Source organism: Cloeon dipterum, chromosome 2, assembly GCF_949628265.1.
Source record: "Cloeon dipterum chromosome 2, ieCloDipt1.1, whole genome shotgun sequence".
NCBI lineage: Eukaryota > Metazoa > Arthropoda > Insecta > Ephemeroptera > Baetidae > Cloeon > Cloeon dipterum.
The window spans coordinates 37038701-37057255 of NC_088787.1; the positions used below are offsets into that span (position 1 = coordinate 37038701).

The window sequence follows — 18555 nt, forward strand, 5'->3', positions numbered from 1 at the left end:
CCATCAGACACCTTCGCCTGAGCATTTTGCATTGTACCGGCGCAACAATACACCTGGGAGGGTAGACACCAATTATTGGTCCTTCCTACACAGCCAAAGTTTATGCCGACGTTGGAATTTTTCGGATCGGACTCTGGGTTCTCAAAATAGAGCCCCGGGATCAGTGGTCGTTCATTTCTTGTACACCCTGTACAATAGACATCCGGTTTATTCTGGAGAGGGGACCAGGGAAAGGGACTACGGGATTCCCGTCCCGTACCTTTCAGATTCCCTCTGGGACGGGACGAATTTTTTATAATGGGACAGGGACGGGACGGGACAGGGACGAACTGCAGTGGGACGAGGGATAGTTTTACTGGCAGCAAATGCCTTTAAAGATTGTCAGTTCGGTGCTCGAGGAGCAATAGTCAAAATTCACTGTTACCGCCAACCTATTTTTAAAAGTGAGCACTCTTGCGACGTTCAACGCCATCTGTTGTTATTATTATTATTATACTTGTTTATTCTCATCATGTCATAATACAAATACAGTACAAATATAGTACATTATGTCAAAGTCAAAAATTATCGATGAGTAAAAGGCAACAATGCTAGCGGAAAACCGATTTAACAGACCGAAGTCATCGCAATGCGCCCGTGGGAAAAATCACTAACACGAAAAGCACACGTTCACAGACACTTTAAAACTCTTGCCACATGTGCTGCTTGAGGAGAGCGGGGAATTGCGCGGCGTTGCAGTCTTTGAGTGCCAGAGGCAAATCGTTCCATGGCTTGACTACCCTGAAGGAGAACGCGCGCTGGCCGAAAACACTGCTGGTCGGAGGCGGCTGGAGGCGGGGGTGCTGGCCACTATCACCTCTCAATACACGACCCTCAATTATTCTCGCACGCGCGTTAAAATCGGTCTCACCACACTCACACTTTTTGAAAAAGATAAAGTCATTGTATCTCAGCAGCATTGGGAATGGCATGATTTTTTGCTCATTGGCCGGCGGTGGATTGCGGCCATAGATGAAATGCACCGCCCTCTTTTGCACCCTCTCCAGCCTGTTGACGTTGTCTTGTGTTGTCGGGTGCCAGGCTGGGAGGCCGAAAGTCATTACCGGTCTCACAAGAGTCAGGTATGCCACCCTCTTAACGCGGGCCGTGCACCCTTGCAGGTTGCGCGCCGCGAACCTTAGGTTTCGTGCTGCCTTCCCACGCACGATGTCCGTGTGCTCGTGCCATCGGAGGTCGCTTGAGATGTGCACGCCGAGCATACGCTCCTTGTGCACGTACTCGAGAACCGTAGCACCGAGGGTGTACACGAACTGCAGAGGGACGCGCGCGCGGGTTATGTCCATGATTTTGCACTTTTTGGCGTTCAGAGTCATCCCGTTGTTGGAGCACCAAATGTCGATGTTGAACAAATCTTCCTGCAGCGCGTCGGCATCTTCTTGGCATCTTATTTCTTTATAAATGGTCGCGTCATCGGCGTACTGGACAAGGGTGCTGCTTGTTACCATTTCTGGTAAATCCGCGACGAAAATGTTGAAGAGGAGCGGGCCGAGAACGCTCCCCTGAACAACTCCCGAGGCCACCTCACAAGGCTCCGAGCTCTCTCCGCCGAACTTGACAAACTGCGTTCTGCCAACGAGGAAGTTCTCGTACCACTTAAGCATTTGACCTTTTATGCCGTAGTGCTGCAGCTTAGAGAGGAGCCTCGGATGCAAGACTTTATCAAAAGCCTTGCTCCAGTCCAGGAAAACAGCGTGGATGTGAGTGCCGCTCGCCTCGTCCAGGGCAGCTGTCCAGTGGTCTATTGTCCCCGTCAGCAAAGTGGTGCAGCTTCTTTTCTCCCGAAATCCATGTTGGCATGAGGGAATTACTTTTTCTTTTTCTAAGTATTCCACAGTTCTGTCTCGCACGATTCGCTCGAGCGTTTTTCCCACAAGAGATGTAATGCTGATAGGCCTATAGTTCTGCATGTTGCTTTTATCTCCGTCCTTGAATATGGGGGTGACTGCTGCAGTTTTCCAGTCGGCCGGAAGTTCGGCGGACTCGAGCGATTTGTTGAAAACGTGTGCGGGAGAAGGAGCGAGCGCTGCGGCACAGTATTTGAGCAGGGGAGCTGGCAATCCGTCTGGGCCAGCAGCTGCGCTCGCCTTAATTTGCTGCAACCGGTTATGCACCTCGGCACTTGTGCACACCAAATCGCACATTTCTTCTGTGGAATCTACGCACGGCGTGTGTCGTCTCATGAAAGGAAATATATTTACGGCTCGCGAGAAATTTCTTTGAAAAACTGCACTGAATCCAGCAGCCACCTCACGTGAGATTATTGTTAGGATCTTTTGTCTTTGAATTGATGTAGCGCCAGAATTCATTGCTGCCGTCCGGTCCATTTCCGATCCTCCAGAGCCAGTTGTCTCTCGTCGCTCTCAGTGCTTTCTGGACTGTTCTACGTGCCGCTACAAACGTATCTCGCGTTTCGGCCGTTTTTTCCCTCAACCATTTTCTGAAAAGCTCGTCCCGAATTTTTATAACTTTCTTCAGGCCCGTATTCATCCACGGTAGTAGCCGCTTTTTCCTACCGCCAACTCTTCTTTTTGGGATGAATTCCTCTGCACAGTCAAAGACGATTTTTTTCCAGCTTTCCCAAGCTTCATTCATGTCTGTTTTCTGCATAACTGGCTGCAAGAGCCCCTCTAATACGTCATTTATTGCAAACCAGTCAGCACGACGGAAATCTAAAATTTCGCGCGGCGCGCTGATTGGGCGGCAAGAACTGACCGATAGGGTGACTAAGAGGGCATCGTGGTCAGAGATTCGGCACACAACATTAGCGGCCGCAACGAGCTCGGGAACGTCACTGAGGAAAAGGTCGAGGATATTTTCCGAGTTTTCTGTCGTTCTTGTTGGCGATTTAATGTGCTGCTCCAGGGCCATAGTGGTGAAAGCGCTCAAAAAATCATCTGCGGGGGCTGCGTGAGCGCGAGGTGGATCCAAAAGCCACGAAACGCTAAGATTAAAGTCGCCCATCAAGAAACACCCGTCGTAGCTATGTTGCTCAGCCGCTGCAAGCTCGAGCGATTCTAAAAGCGCCGCGTTATAAACGGTGTCCGCGTTTGGCCGCCTGTACGCAGACCCGACGAGGAAATGCAGCGAGTTTGCCTTTATTTGCGCCCACACTATCTCGGCCTGGCCCTCGAGTTGTTGCAACCTCTTTGGCTGCAAGTGTGGCCGTATTGCAAGAGCAACGCCTCCGGCAGGTCGGCGGCCCCCCAGCCTGTCCTTACGCAGGACAACGTAGTCGCGCGGCAGCACCTCGTAATTGTGAACGTCCGGCGATAGCCACGTTTCGTTAATTGCGCACACGTCGGCCTCGTGTGCAGTAAGCAGCGAGAGCACGTCGGCAGTAGACATGGCCAAATAAAAATCGATTTTTAATATCGATATTTTTTCTGACGATATTTATCGATTTTTATCGATGTTTTTTTGTGGCTTAACATAGGTTATATAGGACGATATTTTAACGTCGATATTTTTTCAGACGATATATATCGATTTATATCGATAGTCAAAAACATTTGGTGATGTCTAGTCGGCAGTCTTCTTTCTGTCTTTCAGCGATCGCGCGTTAAAACAGATGAAGGTTACGGCATTTTTGTCCACTTGGCGCGGGAGAATTCGAGTTGATGGGGGGCTTGGGGGTGGTGGGGGCAAGCTCCAAAACGAGTCATTCATCGTAGGAATAGTGCAGCTCCAACACACGTAGTTTCCGTTCTTGCGGTATGCGCTTATTTCTTTTGCTGGCATCCGAATCATTTTTGAGAGACACACGCCGTGGTATATTTTGCCGCAGTTGGCACACAGAATTTTCACGGCATTTTTGGCTCCTACCTTGTCGCAGAGATGGCATGTTGTCGGCTGGCTGAGAGGCCCTGGCAATACCTGGATGTCTCCGCAAAAGAGCGCGAAAATTGTCAGACTTTTGAAAAGTGCCGATGAGAGGCCCAACTTTCGGCGTGAGAAAATCTGACAACAGGCATTCCAGAGCAATAGATTAGCTCGGCGTCCTCTTACCCCGCCGCAGCTGATCAAGGACCAGCAGGACACGCTACAATTTTCGGCGACCTCAAGCGTGCTGAAGGAGGCGGAAAAAGGGTCGATCGGCGCGCCGGGCACATGCTGGCGGTCAATGCTCAGGCAGCGTGTGTAAACAGCGACGGCCAAGGCGAGAATCAGCCGGCACCGCATTTCAGGTCAAAACTTCTCAGTTTCTAGTGGGTGTCAGAGGGAAATGACCCCAATCGCTTGGGGGACATTTCATGGGTCCCCTGGACCCACCAGGTAGCATGCAACAGTCAGACAAGGGACAAAAAGGTTAAAAACTGCGGAGCAGCAAATTGTTGCGTATGTAGTTACCTAGGTGGCGTCCTTGTATATTATTGATTTGATAACAACCAATGTAAACACTACTCCGCTGCCCGCACGTGCACCCAACGCTGCGTTCGTGTGCCTGCTGATCTGTTAAGTTTAGGCCTTCAAGCTGGTCTGTTTTAGATGTTTAAACATACATAATATAATGTAAAGACTTAAAAACAGCTACTAGCAATGAATACAAACTAATCGGCTCAGGCTGATATTGAAGTTGTGGAGAATGCGGATGGCCCAAGAGCCGCATGCCCCGCGAATAACAAGAAGAGAATATCAGTTTCTCAAAAGAAGAGGTTTGTTTATTCGTTAAAAATTACTCCTTTTTGAAAATGTTATTGTTGACATACTTTATTGTTTGGTTGATTAAATCACTGCTGAGCCTCAAGTCGTCGAGAATACTGCTATCAGAGTTGAAACGAAATCACACGAAGGGATATCAGACAGTGGAAATCGACGGCGAGAGGACTGATTTTGTCAATTGTCTAAATTGTCTGTAACGCGCGTGTCTAGGGGAAATGCGCTACGCCTTACTATCTGGCGCGGCTTGAAGAGCCGGCGCCCAGATCTAGCCTGTTCTGCTTTTGGGCTGCGGGAACTCTCTCGTGGGAGTTCCCGCGAATAATCTGAATTTGGATTTTTTCGGCCGGTCATCGGCACCCAGAGCCGGGCACTCGCCTTGGTCGATCTCGTGGTCGACAGGCGGTGTCCTCGAACTCCGTCACTGTCAGATGGGCAGTGCTCAAATGCGGAGGATTACGTAATAAATGAATTGCTTTAAGCCAGACTTACGCGATGCTCTGGATGGCGTCCATCAAACTGTACGGCCTTGGTCTCTTATGTAGGGCACTGTCGTGAAATAAAATTGCAACAGATATACAATAAGTGCCTCTATAACATCCCGCGAAATAAAAGCGTGCGCAAAAAAATCGCGAGCATGCTCACAAGCTTCATGTCTGCTGGCAAAAACGCATATCGTTAAGCCGCACAAAAATGATGCACAGCTCAACTGACAGTTTGACCGCCCACACCATAAGCCTCCTGGCCGCGATTGACGCCACACACATCAAATGTATAATTACATCCGCACGAAAATAAACAACAACTCGTTCAAGCGTTCACTACATACGCAAATTACATACTTCAAAACAGGGTCCATAGCGATAAACACAATTCTCGTCAGGAGCAGAACAACACAACCTATCCCCGATCCGGTCGGGACTTTAATGACACTCAATACGTCACTGTGTGCCGACAGCCACAGACGCCTGCGCAACGATTGCGTTTATCACGTTCAAACATGCAGAAATCAACCCTAGCATGCGCCACCACAAAATCCAAGCATAACGCTCGCAACCATATAGTGCAAAGCTGTACACGTTTGCAAAGCCGCTGACCATGTACCAGGCACGTGAATTCAAGCTTCATAAGTGCAAAGAGGCGACTGTCAAAACCGTCACCGAAAAACAAAGCAGCAAAAGAAAAAGAGAGAGGCGCCGAATGGAGATTGTGAGAACTAATTATGAAAAATGCGTACTAGTCTTTAACAAATCACTCTTTATTTCAACAGCGATCTGTAAATATCTCATCCAGAACATTCAAGCAAAGAGACGATATCGCATTTAAACCGAATATAAAATAAAAATCAAAGTCCGCGACGCAAAACGAGTGGCCAAATCTTAAACGTTTATTTGATGCAGCATTGGTCGACGAGATCCTCCACGATCTTTCGTTCACAACAAATATATTGTTTGGCTACGATAAAAACACGCTCTGTCGTGTCACTACAAGTTTGATATCTGCGTCTCGCAGATGTTGCTGCACCCAATATTCTTGATTAACACAAAGGGGGAGTTGTCGATATCGTTACCGTCAACATTGCACGATCCATTTGAAAACAACTGCATCACAAAAAGTTGAAGTGAACGATTCTTACGAATTATTGAAAACAGAACACTGCCAGTTACAAACGGCCAAAAATATAAACACGCGACGACGAAAGAATAAAAGCAATAAATTTTCGAAATTCTTTGACATCTTCATCAAATCACTCTTAATTTGCAAAACAATCCGCTAATTTCTTGATGTACCTCCTGGGGTCAGTCATCGCTCATCTGTGTATCGATTACACACCTAGAGCACAATGATGACAATTTCAATCCCACGTCGCAAACTTGTACTTGGTTTCGTTCCAGCCCTTCTCGCCAATCAGCCGAAACATCTGGATCTGAAACAGTGAAAAAAATTGCGGAATAAAGAACCTGTTATCAAAAGGCTGACAAACGGACGTAACTCCAGTCTTGACACCACCTCGGCACCGATGGTGCCAAGAGACGAACGAGTGATCGCGGCGAACACCCTGCAGGCATTGAAAGTATCCAATCCAGTCGTTGTCAGCGGTTCCAAACTACGTGACGACACGTAAGCCATTGATTGCGTGATGAGATCAACCTCGGCATGGCAAGAGGACGCACTGTGTAGATACATTGCAAACTTGACATGCAGCTGCCGCAAAAAGTTGAGATAGCGCATCTGCTCATGGTATCTGTCAGCCCACCTGAGAAATCGGCTGCAAAAAGAACAAACCTAAATTTAAAACATACCGTCGCAAGGCATTGGCTCTCGCGGTGGGCACGGCGTCCGGAGAAGCAGACGGCGCAACAGACAGGCGAGCGTCCGCGGCCCCTAAAGCACAAGTATTCTCATCACGGGGCAGCAATATCTCCCAGGCGGATTTATCGTGTTGTCAGTCAGGTACGGCTGGTTTGCTGCTTCTTTGCTCTCGTCATAAATGCTAGCTCGGTCGGTTGGATCAAGCTGGAATTCGGGGCCATACCTTTCCGACATCGTAAACTTAACTCGGGGGTAAGGTATCGCCTCCACATCTTGATCCCCCTTAATAAGGTGTGTTGTGTCCTCTTTATTTGTATTGTAATATAACCACTTGCGACTAGAATAAAAATAAAGACATTAAAATTATTTTATAGGTCGTTTTTGAAATGACTTACTCTAACTCCGATGTACCACGAAGGTGCTTGTTCTGGATGTGGGATAGCAAGTTGCAGATATTCTGTTTTTCTGGAGAGTCACAGCAATGGCATTGCAGCCTGCATTTCGTCAAGTGCTTGCTGAACTCAAACTCAGATAAGTCTTTGAAGGTGCCGCAATTCTGACAGAAGTAGGATCCATTCGGGCTCAGCTTGCGGCGACAACCCAGGCTTATGTGTGATGGTAGGGCCTGTATTCCAGGTGTTCTCCTTTCCCGGCCAGTTAGGCAGAACGGACAGATGATGTATTTTCGTTGTCTGTAATGCAAAGAATATTTGTTATTTATATAATGAAATATATATTTCAGTTCTTACCCATTTACTCTTATCATCTCTCCCATACTACTATTTTGGAAACTGGGAAACCGGACACAATTTAATGGCGGACGGGAGGGAATTCCATTTTTGCACGATGCGAAATGAGAACGAGTGCACTCCGAGATCAGGGCGTGCGAATGGAGGAATCAGTCGGTGCTCGCCATCCGCGTTTCTCATTGTTTTGCCCACGATTATGCGTTCCATAGCGTCAATGTCAGTTTCACCGTCGAGACATTTCCTAAAGAAAGTCATGTCATTGTGGCTGAGCTGCTGGTGGACCGTCAGCTGCTGTTCTCTCGCTTTTTCGGAAACATGCCGCCCATGCACGAACTGAAGTGCTCGATTTTGCACTTTCTCAAATTTATGGACGTTGCACTGGGTGGACTGGTGCCACGCGGGGGTGCCGTAGAACATGAGCGGCTTGACCATCGTCAGATAGGCCAGCCGCTTGACGCGTGGGGTGCAGCCGTAGAGGTTGCGCGTCGCGAACGAGAGCACTTTGGCCGCTTTGCCGCACGCGATGTCGGTGTGCTTGTTCCACCGCTAGTCCCTGCTTACATGCACGCCGAGGATGCACTCGGTGTCGTTGTATTCAAGCACTGTGCCGCCGACGGTGTAAGGGGTGTGCAACGCGTTTTTAGCCCTTGTCACGTCCATAACGTGACACTTGGCCACGTTGAGCTCCATACCGTTGCTAGCGCACCACGCAAACACCGCGTCAAAGACGTCCTGCAGCTCTCCTGCGTCCTCGGCAGAGCGAATTTGTTTCCACAATGTTACGTCGTCCGCGTACTGAGCGATTTGAGCGTTCACTTCAGCAGGAAAGTCGGCTGCGTATATGTTGAAGAGCAGGGGGCCTAGCACAGAGCCCTGCACAACCCCCGAGCACACCTCTCGCAGCTCCGATTTCGCTCTATTGTACACGACGTACTGGTTTCGCTCTTGCAGAAAGGCACCTGTCCACTGCTAGATATTTCCCTGCACACCATAGTAGGAAAGCTTTGACATTAATCGGTCGTGAGGCACACGGTCAAAGGCCTTTTTCCAGTCCAAAGTGACGGCATGGATGTGCGACCTGGATTTCTGGTCCACGATGGCCGCCCACTAACCAGCATCATACTGAGCAACGTTGTGCATGACCTTTTCTGCCGAAAACCATGCTGGCAGTCCGGAATAATTTTGTTTTCTTCCAGGAAGTGATGAATTCTGTCTCGAACAATTTTCTCTAGCACCTTTCCAACCGATGATGTCATGCTTATACCAGTTTGCCAGCAGCGATTTCTTGCCAGTTTGTGGGATTGGAACTGGTAAGCCTGATTACTTAAATCATTGTATGACTGCAAGTTGGCAACATTAACAATACAGTTAGTCTCATGACACCACTGGGAAAGGACGTGTTTTATTTCACTGCTCTCCGTTACTAATAATAATAACAATAAGGGAGTATCTTGAGCGGCATAACAATGTCGCGAAGGGGGTTCATCAAGCGCTCGCTAAAAGCTTCAAATTACAGGTGGAAGAGCAGCCCTATTACAGAGGCAAGCCACCGCAGGTCATGGAAGCTGGAGGAGTGCGTCTTCTTTGGGACTCGGAGATGGTGACTGACCGAGCAGTCGAGGCCAACAGACCGGACATCGTCGTCATTGACTAACGGAAGAAAGAAGGCCTGATCATCGACATCGCCGTGCCTTTGGATGCCAATGTGGAGAGAACCGTCGTCGCTAAAAAGAGAAAGTATCAGCCGCTTGCAGAAGAGTTGAAGGATATCTACAACCTGGGGAAAATCAACGTGGTTCTTGTTGTCATTTCCACGATGGAGTTGTGCTCAGAGACTGGAAGAAGCTGATGGAGACATTGCCGCTGACAACAAACCACCTCAAGCTGATGCAGAAAGCTGCAGTACGTGGAACTGCCAACATCGTCAGGAAGAATCTCGCACTTTAATTTCCACACTGTTTGTTTGCTCGCCATTTCCCGGCTTGGCCTCTTCTTGTAGGCCCGCCGGGTTATGTGTATCACTGTTGAACCAGAATAAATCCAAGATAATAATAATATATTTATTTGACTTTTAGCATGCTCATAATACAGTTATACACTAATCATGAACATCTAATTGCAAATATACAATACAAAATGACACACAAAATATAAAAAAGTATCAACAAGTTGGTCACAACTGTTTAACATCAGAAATATATTCATTAACATTATATAATCGCTTGTCATACACGAAAGTGTGCAATACCGCTACAAACTCTTTATATCGCGCCTCTTGGCGGAGAGCAACTGGCAAATCATTTAACAAACTTGCTGCACGTGCTACCGGGTTTTGCTTTGATATCATAGTCGTCTGCAGCGGCACATAAATATCATTCTTTCGGCGTGTGCAATACGAGTGAACATCACGCGTCCGCTGGAAGTAACTTGGATATTTTAAAACAAATTTGCAAGCTTCAAACAAGTAAATGGAAAACACAGGAAGCAACTGGAAGCGCTTAAAAAGTGGACGCGCTGATGGTACAGGATCAACACTGCGCCAATACCGCTCGACCGCCATAGCCCTGATAAGACGTTTATGCGCCACAAAAACAGCCTCCACCGCCGCCTTGCTCGCGCCCCAAATTACAACACCGTATGACATGATCGAGTACGCGTGTGCGTAGTGCACAGACAACAGACTTTTATCTGACACACAGCCTTTTAACCCGTTAAGCATGGTGACCGTCGTGTGCAAACGCCCGGCCACGTATTGGGAGTGTTCCGTCCACATGCAATTATCCTCAATGCAATTATGTCAGCGAGGCATAAGGCCAAAGCAATACCCTGAAGTGCCAGCCTTGATGGGACCTTAGCCGGTGCTTCCCTTCACCTGCGAAGGCTACCGGCGTAACAGGCACCACGGCTGCAGTCTTCCAACCCGCTGGAAGCGAGCACTGCTACTGCTGCAACAAGCAATTGAAGAGGCGCGCGAGGCTAGGAGCGGGAGCGGCAGCGCACTTTAGCAGCACGCAGCCCTGCACGCCGTCGGGGCCGGCCGTGGCGTTGCCCTTTAATTGCTTCAGCTTGCTGTAAACACACGCAGCACTGACCGACATATCGCAAAGGGTTGGTGGAGGGGGCCTGGGGGACGGCGTCGCATGAATGGGAAATAATTTTTGTTTAGCGGAAAACACAGGCTCGGAAATACATATTAACACCATTCACTAGAAACACGCCAGCAGAGGGAGAAATCTTGCTTTTTGATTTGATGTAGTCCCAGAAGAATTTGTTACCGCCGGGGCCGCGTCCCAACTTCCACATCCAGCCGTCCCTTGCTGTCCGCGACGCTTTTTACACTTTTCTGCGCGCCGCCAAGAAATCGTCGAACCTGCTTTGCGATTTGCCACCTTTCAAACAGCCTGTCTCGTTTATTCATTTCGGAGCGCAATTCTTTCGTGATCCACGGTGTTGGATTTCTTTTTCCTGGGCGAAAACGTTTCTTGGGTGCAGTTTCAGCCAGCGCTTCCCAATAAATTCTCAGCCACTTCTCCCAGCCGCGATCAATGTTTTCTCCCTCGAAAGTGCACTCGGCAAATTTTTCCTCGAGGTGATGGCTAACAGCAGGCCAATCAGCTGATTTGAAGTCGAAGATTACGTGCGTCGTGGTCGTGGCTCTCTGGGTAACCGCGAAATCCAGCAATATTACATCGTGGTCTGACGTTCCTGGAACAATGGTCACGCTTGCAACGAACGCGGGCGCGTAACAGAGCGCGAGATCAAGGATTTTTGAAGTTGTGTCTGTCGTGCGGGTTGCATTCAGCTCTAGCTGCTGCAGCGCGAGCTCAGAAAAAGTGCCGAGAAACTCGGCGGCGGGTGCGTGGCCTGCACGCGGCGGGTTTTGCAGCCAGTCTGCGTCCAAGTTAAAGTCCCCTGTGAGGACACACACGTCAAACAGGTGTTTAATTTCGGCGGGTTTATCGAGAGGCAATCAGGTGGTCGTTGTATGGGGCGAGGGCGTTTGGTTTTCTATAAGCCGAGCTAAGCAGTACTTTTAATTCGCCATTTTTATTTCGACCCACACGAATTCGGCGCCAGATTCGAGGTTTTTCAGTCGGCGCGGCTTCAAATGAGAACGGACGGCTATCAGGGTACCGCCGGAGGCGCGTTGACATACGGCGCGATCATTGCGGAAAACGTCGTAATCGGCGGGGATGATCTTGTTGTCACCGTGGTCTGCCGACAGCCACGTCTCGGTCACACAAATGATGTCTGCGTCCGCGTGCTCAATCGCGGCCAAAGTGTCTGCGCGTCTTTTTCTGTTTGAAATCGAGCGGGCATTAAATGTGAAAAGTCGCGGCTTGGAGCGACTTCTCTGGCACGGCAGGTTTCGTGGTGCTTGTGGAGCTGGAGCAACGTTTTCGTCGTTGATCAGCGAGTCAGAAAAATTAGTAATGAGCAACGCCATTATAAGTAGCCTCCTGCCACGGATTTCTTTCTCTCATTGGGCTTAAATCGTAAACAGGCTGTGTAATAGATGGAGTGGCAACTGTAGCAAGAAATTATCATTTGGTTTCGACGACCTGGCCTGTCACATAGTATGCATACCGCTGCATTATCCGCTCTTATCACTGGAGTGCCAGGCATTGATTTCGCCACAGAGGAGGGCGAAAATCATGAGACTGCTGCCTACGGCTGCCACGGCAGAGTGAATGCTGCACTTATCACGCCTTTCAAAAAAGCGGCAAATGTTCAAAAATTGACAGCGGCCATTTCTTCCGTGCGCCAGGGTAACACTCACCCAGCAGGACAACCTGACACCTTGAGCAACCCCGACGGTGGCGAAGTTGAGGCCCATTCCGGCTCTTCCCTCCTGGGTAGAGTTTTAGCGAGATGTTTGCCAGGAATGGTGCCTTTTCTCACTATGTACTTCCTATTTTTAATTTTTGACAAATTGTTTTTTTAACATGTATGTACATCTTTTGGTGAGAATAAACAAGCAATAAGCAACAATAATAAGTCGACGGTTTAGGGGTTCGCGATCGTCCTCGGGTCCTGCTGTTGTTGTGGGCGCCGCAGTATGTCGTGCTTGGGCAGACGAAAGAGAGCCGCGCAGACCAAGGCGAGCACTAGCAATCCTCTTCTTCGCATTTTGGAATTTTGCTTTTTTCTCTGGTTCAGCGGTTACCTAGGGTTGAATCGCCTCATAAAGGTTTGGTGGAGCAACTCATGAGGCCCCTGGGCCCGTTTCATCTGGGTTGCTTAAACAGACTCGGCAGAATCGTAAGAAAATCTGCAGAGCTAATCAGAGATGCGTGCGTGCTTACCGGAATGCTGGCTGTTATTTCTTGGCAGGTTATTGCATTGGATTTAGTTGGGGAGTTCCCACGTAGTATTCGAGGCGGTCTTAATTTGTTATTCTGTCGACGTGCTTTAAAATGGGAGATTTGAATATCGGACGTCAATTGGAGCAAAGAGCCTCCACAGCCGAAAGTAGCTCCAGCTGAAAAATTCTTGAATGCCTTCAACGATGTTGCATTTGCATAGTTGCTCAATAACTCCACAAGAACGACAGAAAGAAGCGAAAAAACAATCAACCTATTCCTGTGTGACACACCTTATCTTGTTTCTTCAGCTGAAGTTATTGACGGTGTCTGCGATCACTCTGCTCTACTTATCCACCTGAAAGTCAAGTCTCGTCAGTCGATGCAGCTACCTACGAACCTCTCGAACTGGTGCGGAGCCAACTGGCCAGCACTTCACGGATATCTTGCTGAAAAGCTCTACGATATATTAAGAATGGATGACGTTCTTGTAGCTTGGGAAGCATGGAAAACCACCGTCTGCGAAAGCATCGCTGAATGTGTGCCAGCTTGGAAATCGAGAGGAAAAAGGAAGTTACTGGCCTGGCTAAATAAAGGAATAAAAGAAATTAACAAACTGTTTTACAAAATGGCTCCAAAACCGAAAAGACGTCGAACTGACTGTCAAGAGCTTCATGGTTACAACGATTATCTAGTGTTGCCACTTGATACCGACACTTGGCATTGGTGGCAGGAAAACTCTGATTGATTTCCTACTCTTTCGCTAGTTGCGAGATTTATTTATCGCTCAGCCATCCTCGGCACAGTTGGAACGTATTGTCTCCTCTATTGACTCTGTTATGAGGGACGACTGCAGCCGACTACTTTCAAAGCGGTTAGGGAAAATTGTCTTCCTAAAGAACCTCCCCAAAGACCTATGGGATGGAAAGTTAAAAAATGTGATAAATAAATTATAATGGCCATATGAGACATAATATTATAAAATTTGGATGAGGATGGGCTATGCCGCAAAGAACCTCTATCCAACGCCGTGAACTCCCCCATCACCGAAGAATAGAGCGGTCGCTCGCGTCAGGTTCGACGAATATTTAAAATCCCATCCACGCTCTTGACATTCCGATCTAATGGCCAAATGCCATTAATCTAAATTTTAGTTGTATAGTAAGGAATGCCAGCTTATTTATTTAAATTTTAACCTTAAATAAGCAAAAGGTACGCAACTGAATTCTTATCCAGGATTTAAATAAATTAAGTTCAAGGGTTCGCTGCGCCCATCCGATTCGTAAATCTAATTGACACGAAATTCAAATTTTGGGGTGAAACAGAAAATGAGACTAGCGACAATTCAAGAAAATGAAAAAAATACTGCTGCCAGTTTATTACAAAAGACTAAATATTGTATTGTGATGTGTCATCTTTTGTCTTGGCAAGTATAAAAAAAAGGAAGAGGTTAGTAGGGGTTGACAATCGTGGTGTGTGAACTAGCGCTATCAAAAAAATAATGTTGTACTCATCACTGGAAACAAAGGTCGAGTTCCAATCACAAAATAACTGCAGGCGATGTTCTCCTGTTGCTCAAAAAGTATGGTGGTCGCTGTGGCTGCACGGCGAGGACCGGGTAGATGGTCTTGGGTGGACTCAGGGTGTCGAGGGTCCAAACCCGCCGCCCGTACGACGCCCGGGAAGGCTTCGCAGGCCGTCGATTCAAACAGTACAGAACGGCCCCGCAGGGCACCTGGGGTTACTAGCAATTTGTCAGAAAGCAGCCAAAATTGAATCAAGTGCTCAGAAGTCACTTGGGAAAATAGGAAGCCCAAAATTAAAACTGTAACTTACGTTGTAGTACAGCTTAGAAATTAAATCGGATCCGACTCAGAATGGAAGTCGCAAGTTGGCCGAATGCACACCATCTACACGATGTGGGTTTCGCCAGTTGGGGTGTTTGGGCTTCTGACAAATTTACTTGCAGGCGAATACATATGCACTCGCCCCCACTTAGTGCCTGCTCAGGAAATAGGCTCGTCTATTTTAAATAGGCGAAGGTGCACTCTCACAGCGAAAATTCACAATACATTGGTTCGCGCGAAACTTATACAATTCAAATTTTGATAGCGCTTGCGTGTAGGGGATATAGTGCAAGGAATAGAGTAATAAAAAAATTAAAATAAATTATTCTCTTTTCGAATAATTACGTGTCTGATTTAATCTTAAGCCAATGAACTAAACAACGTTATACCAACATTCCGACGCAGCTTCAAGAGCCAGTAGGTGATAAATTACCTGTCAATATGGAAGTGTCAATGACGGAAGGCGATGAAGAAGCTGTTCTCCAACTTCACCCTGGAGCTGGGGACCTTCCCCTGGAGCCGGATCGGCAAACCTCAAATGCCGAACTAACCCAACAGCTGAAGGTTGCGGACGAAGCGAGGAATCGTCTGAAGGCACAGTTGGAAAGACGTGAGAGGGTCGCGCAGTCAGCGGCCAAGTCAGAGGCCACCACATCAGTCTCCTCGACGTTGAACAGGGATAATGTCAGCACATCCCGCTGCATGAGTCCATTCGCGTCGACCCAGCGGAGGGAGTGTCTGTTAGCATCAATCCCAAGGGTCTCCAGTCCATGGCGCAGCAACCTCGAAAATTGCTTGTGGGAAATCAAGAAAGAGGTAAATCCAAGTAAGAATATAATAAATATAAACAGTATAAAATTTGAAAATTAAGTACAAGTTGCGAGACGGCTGAAGCCGTTTCCTGAATAAGGACCGATTGGAAAGAATTAAAGCGGACCAAAGCAAAAGATGTTACAAGCCGTGGAGCGCAGACACAGTAAATAAATGCATGAAGCTGTGGCTGAGGATGGGCGCAACGTGCTACGAAGAAGCCAGAAATGGCAACAAGTGGCCATTAGTGAGCCTCAGGACTCTACAAGAACATCTAGAAAAGATTGATTTTGAGCCAGGTTGATTGTATGCTGCCTTGAAAGTAATTCAAGAAAAGGTGAAAAAGGTTCCTGATATGTACATTGGAGTACTTTCCCTTGACGAGATGGCAGTGAGGTGAAATTTCTGTAATTTACTTTGAATATTTACTGATGTGAATTTTCTGGCAAGGAATCTTCTATGACAAGATATTCAAAAGGCTTATTGGTCTCGAAGCTGAAAGCCTCACTAAGTCGTCAGAGGGAGCAATTAAAGCAGCCACTCATGTAAAAAGAGTAATGCTTCGCTCAGTGAAATATCATACGAAGCAACTTATTGCATACGATTTCACAGGCATAGAATTTGATATTTAATTGTTGACGAAAAAATTGCTGACACGATTGATCGCCCTCCTATAAAATACCCACTTGGAACGGACTTTTTTGGACGCAAGGGGCGGGGGTTGGGGGGGCCGAGGGGGGAAGGTGTGCCAGAGGTTTTTCCCCAGGGGGAAAAACCCCGGGGGCCCCCCTCTTTGTAAACCGCTTCCCTATGCTTCTGTATAGAAAAATCGGCAATTCGGCCCCGATCGCCGCCAAACCCGGATGGCTGACCAAGGGACGGCCACGAACGCGGAAACAACCGTAAAACCCGACATTTTTACCATGGGCGAAATTAAAATAATAAATAAAACGAAAAAGGCCTTTTTTGAGGGTCCCCCGGGGGCAGCGGGGGTGCGTGGGGGATGGGGGGTCGCAACTGGTGCCATCGGAAGCGGAATTTAACCCCGAGTCTAACGAACACCAGTTTTGGGCCGCACGTCCCATAGGAGCCGAGATATAAAAATATAAAGCCCGAAAAACGTGGTTTGGACAAGAATTATTTTTTTTAGGGGCCCCCGCGGAGCCCCATGATGACTTACGGCCCGCCGCGACCCCTCATTCGAAAGGGGCCGCGATTAGCTTCATTTTCATGTGCGGGTTTGGCATCCTGCTCGAACCGCACGGAAGGAGGTTGAAGGGCCAAAAGGGAAAAAAACAGGCAAAAATCAAAGCTCCCATAAGGTTAACACGGCCCGGAACATGGAAACCTAAATATCCAAAAACCCCATCAAAAATCAATTTTGCCCATCCAAAGACCTCCCATAGGGTTTCAGCCCTGTGCGACCTCCTCAGGGTCAACGGTGACCTTTGAAATGTACAAAACACCATTTTTCGGTACTCGGGCCCCCCCCCCCCCCGCCCGCAATTTGGCTATGGGCCCCAGGGCCCCCAAACTCGAGATTCGTGCAGGCGGCGACCTGAGGAGGCCGACGGTGTGCGGAAAAGATTTTTCCGCCCCATAGCGAAAAAGTTATTAAACGGGCTAATTCTGCCCATTTTCCCTTCCACACCATTTGGGCAGGCATAACTTTCGACCTGATTAACTTTTCTTGCAAAACGCATCCAGGTCGATGCGGAATTTATCCCCGAACATTTTAAGACCGAATTAGACCTGATCAGACCAAGATCCCCGGAGGAGTATTCTTTGGCGCGCGGCGCGGAAGGGATTTTCGCCTCCTATTAGCTTAACATTGGAATTTGGAATTCGGATTTTGGGCAGAAAAAAGATCTTTTGGGCCGCCATTGCTGTGCCACGCTCTTCCACCCGGTGAAGAGTCCCTTCAAACCGAATTTGGCGGAAATCCGGCCCATAGGCGAATTACGGCGGCCCATCGAAAATCCGCGATTTGGCCAGCACGAAAATGAACAGGGTGAAAAAACGCGCATCGACGCCGCGGAGCCGCCCGCCGCTGAATCTCGAATTTTACCGTCGCAAACCCACGGCTGGTTGCGCGGGGGTCTGTGTCCAAATTTTTACCATCATAGCTCTTCCAAAATTCGATTTATAGGTGATTTTCGGTTTTGGGTGTGCAAAACGTGTGCACGGCAGAAGGAGCGTGCGGCGCGGCACCGTGTCGCACGGATTTATTTTTGCAAAAATTCGAGTATTAGCCGCAGAATCGACCGCGACCCCCCATTCGAAAGCGCCCGCCGAGCGCTTCAACCTGGCACGGTCAAACGACCTTCCACCGGGTCCCCCGACCTGAGACCCTTTCTCAGGGTGGCCACCCCGAAATCTCTCATTCAGCCGGCATCCTCGGCGCTTCCGGCGCCGCCCGTCCGGCGCGCCCCCGTCCGGCGCGCCCCCGTCTGGCGCGCCCCCGTCCGGTGCGCCCCCGTCTAGCGCGCCCCCGTCCGGCGCGCCCCCGTCCGGCGGTCGCGGCCCGTTCAGCGGTCGCCGCCCGTCACCCGATCTGGGGCGACTCCGAGTTGGCCCCTGCTCTAAATTCGCCCAGAAAACGTAGCTCAAGCTTTCTCAAGGTCCCCCGACCTGAGATCCTTTCTGACCTGATTGCTGTTATTAAGATGTTTGGTCGGCGACGACACTTATTGGCGGCTGCTGAATTTTTTCTCTTTCAATATCCCTGTACCAACAAGACTGGCGGCGCCGGCGGCGCCGCTAGGCGCCGAATGGCGGTGCCAATGATAATTTTTATTATTTGCTACTCTGATCAAC

At 48.6% G+C, this 18555-nt stretch overlaps 1 protein-coding gene across 1 annotated transcript; it reads right to left on the reverse strand.

Annotated features, from left to right (window-relative positions):
• Positions 1 to 680: 680 nt before the first annotated feature.
• Positions 681 to 3405, reverse strand: LOC135937619 (uncharacterized). Its single transcript, XM_065480779.1, has 2 exons — positions 2773 to 3405; positions 681 to 2153 (listed from the first exon to the last, which is right to left on the reverse strand). The coding sequence occupies exons 1-2, from the start codon at positions 3403 to 3405 to the stop codon at positions 681 to 683; spliced, it is 2106 nt and encodes a 701-aa protein (XP_065336851.1).
• Positions 3406 to 18555: the final 15150 nt, after the last annotated feature.

What these genes read in the sequence shown, in the direction of transcription:
- LOC135937619 (XM_065480779.1), bottom strand. Translation starts at nt 3,405, where the DNA reads ATGTCTACTGCCGACGTGCTCTCGCTGCTTACTGCACACGAGGCCGAC. An exon ending in CCCTCTTAGTCACCCTATCG is followed by an intron (nt 2,154 to 2,772) that starts GTCAGTTCTTGC and finishes AACCGGTTGCAG; the next exon opens with CAAATTAAGGCGAGCGCAGC.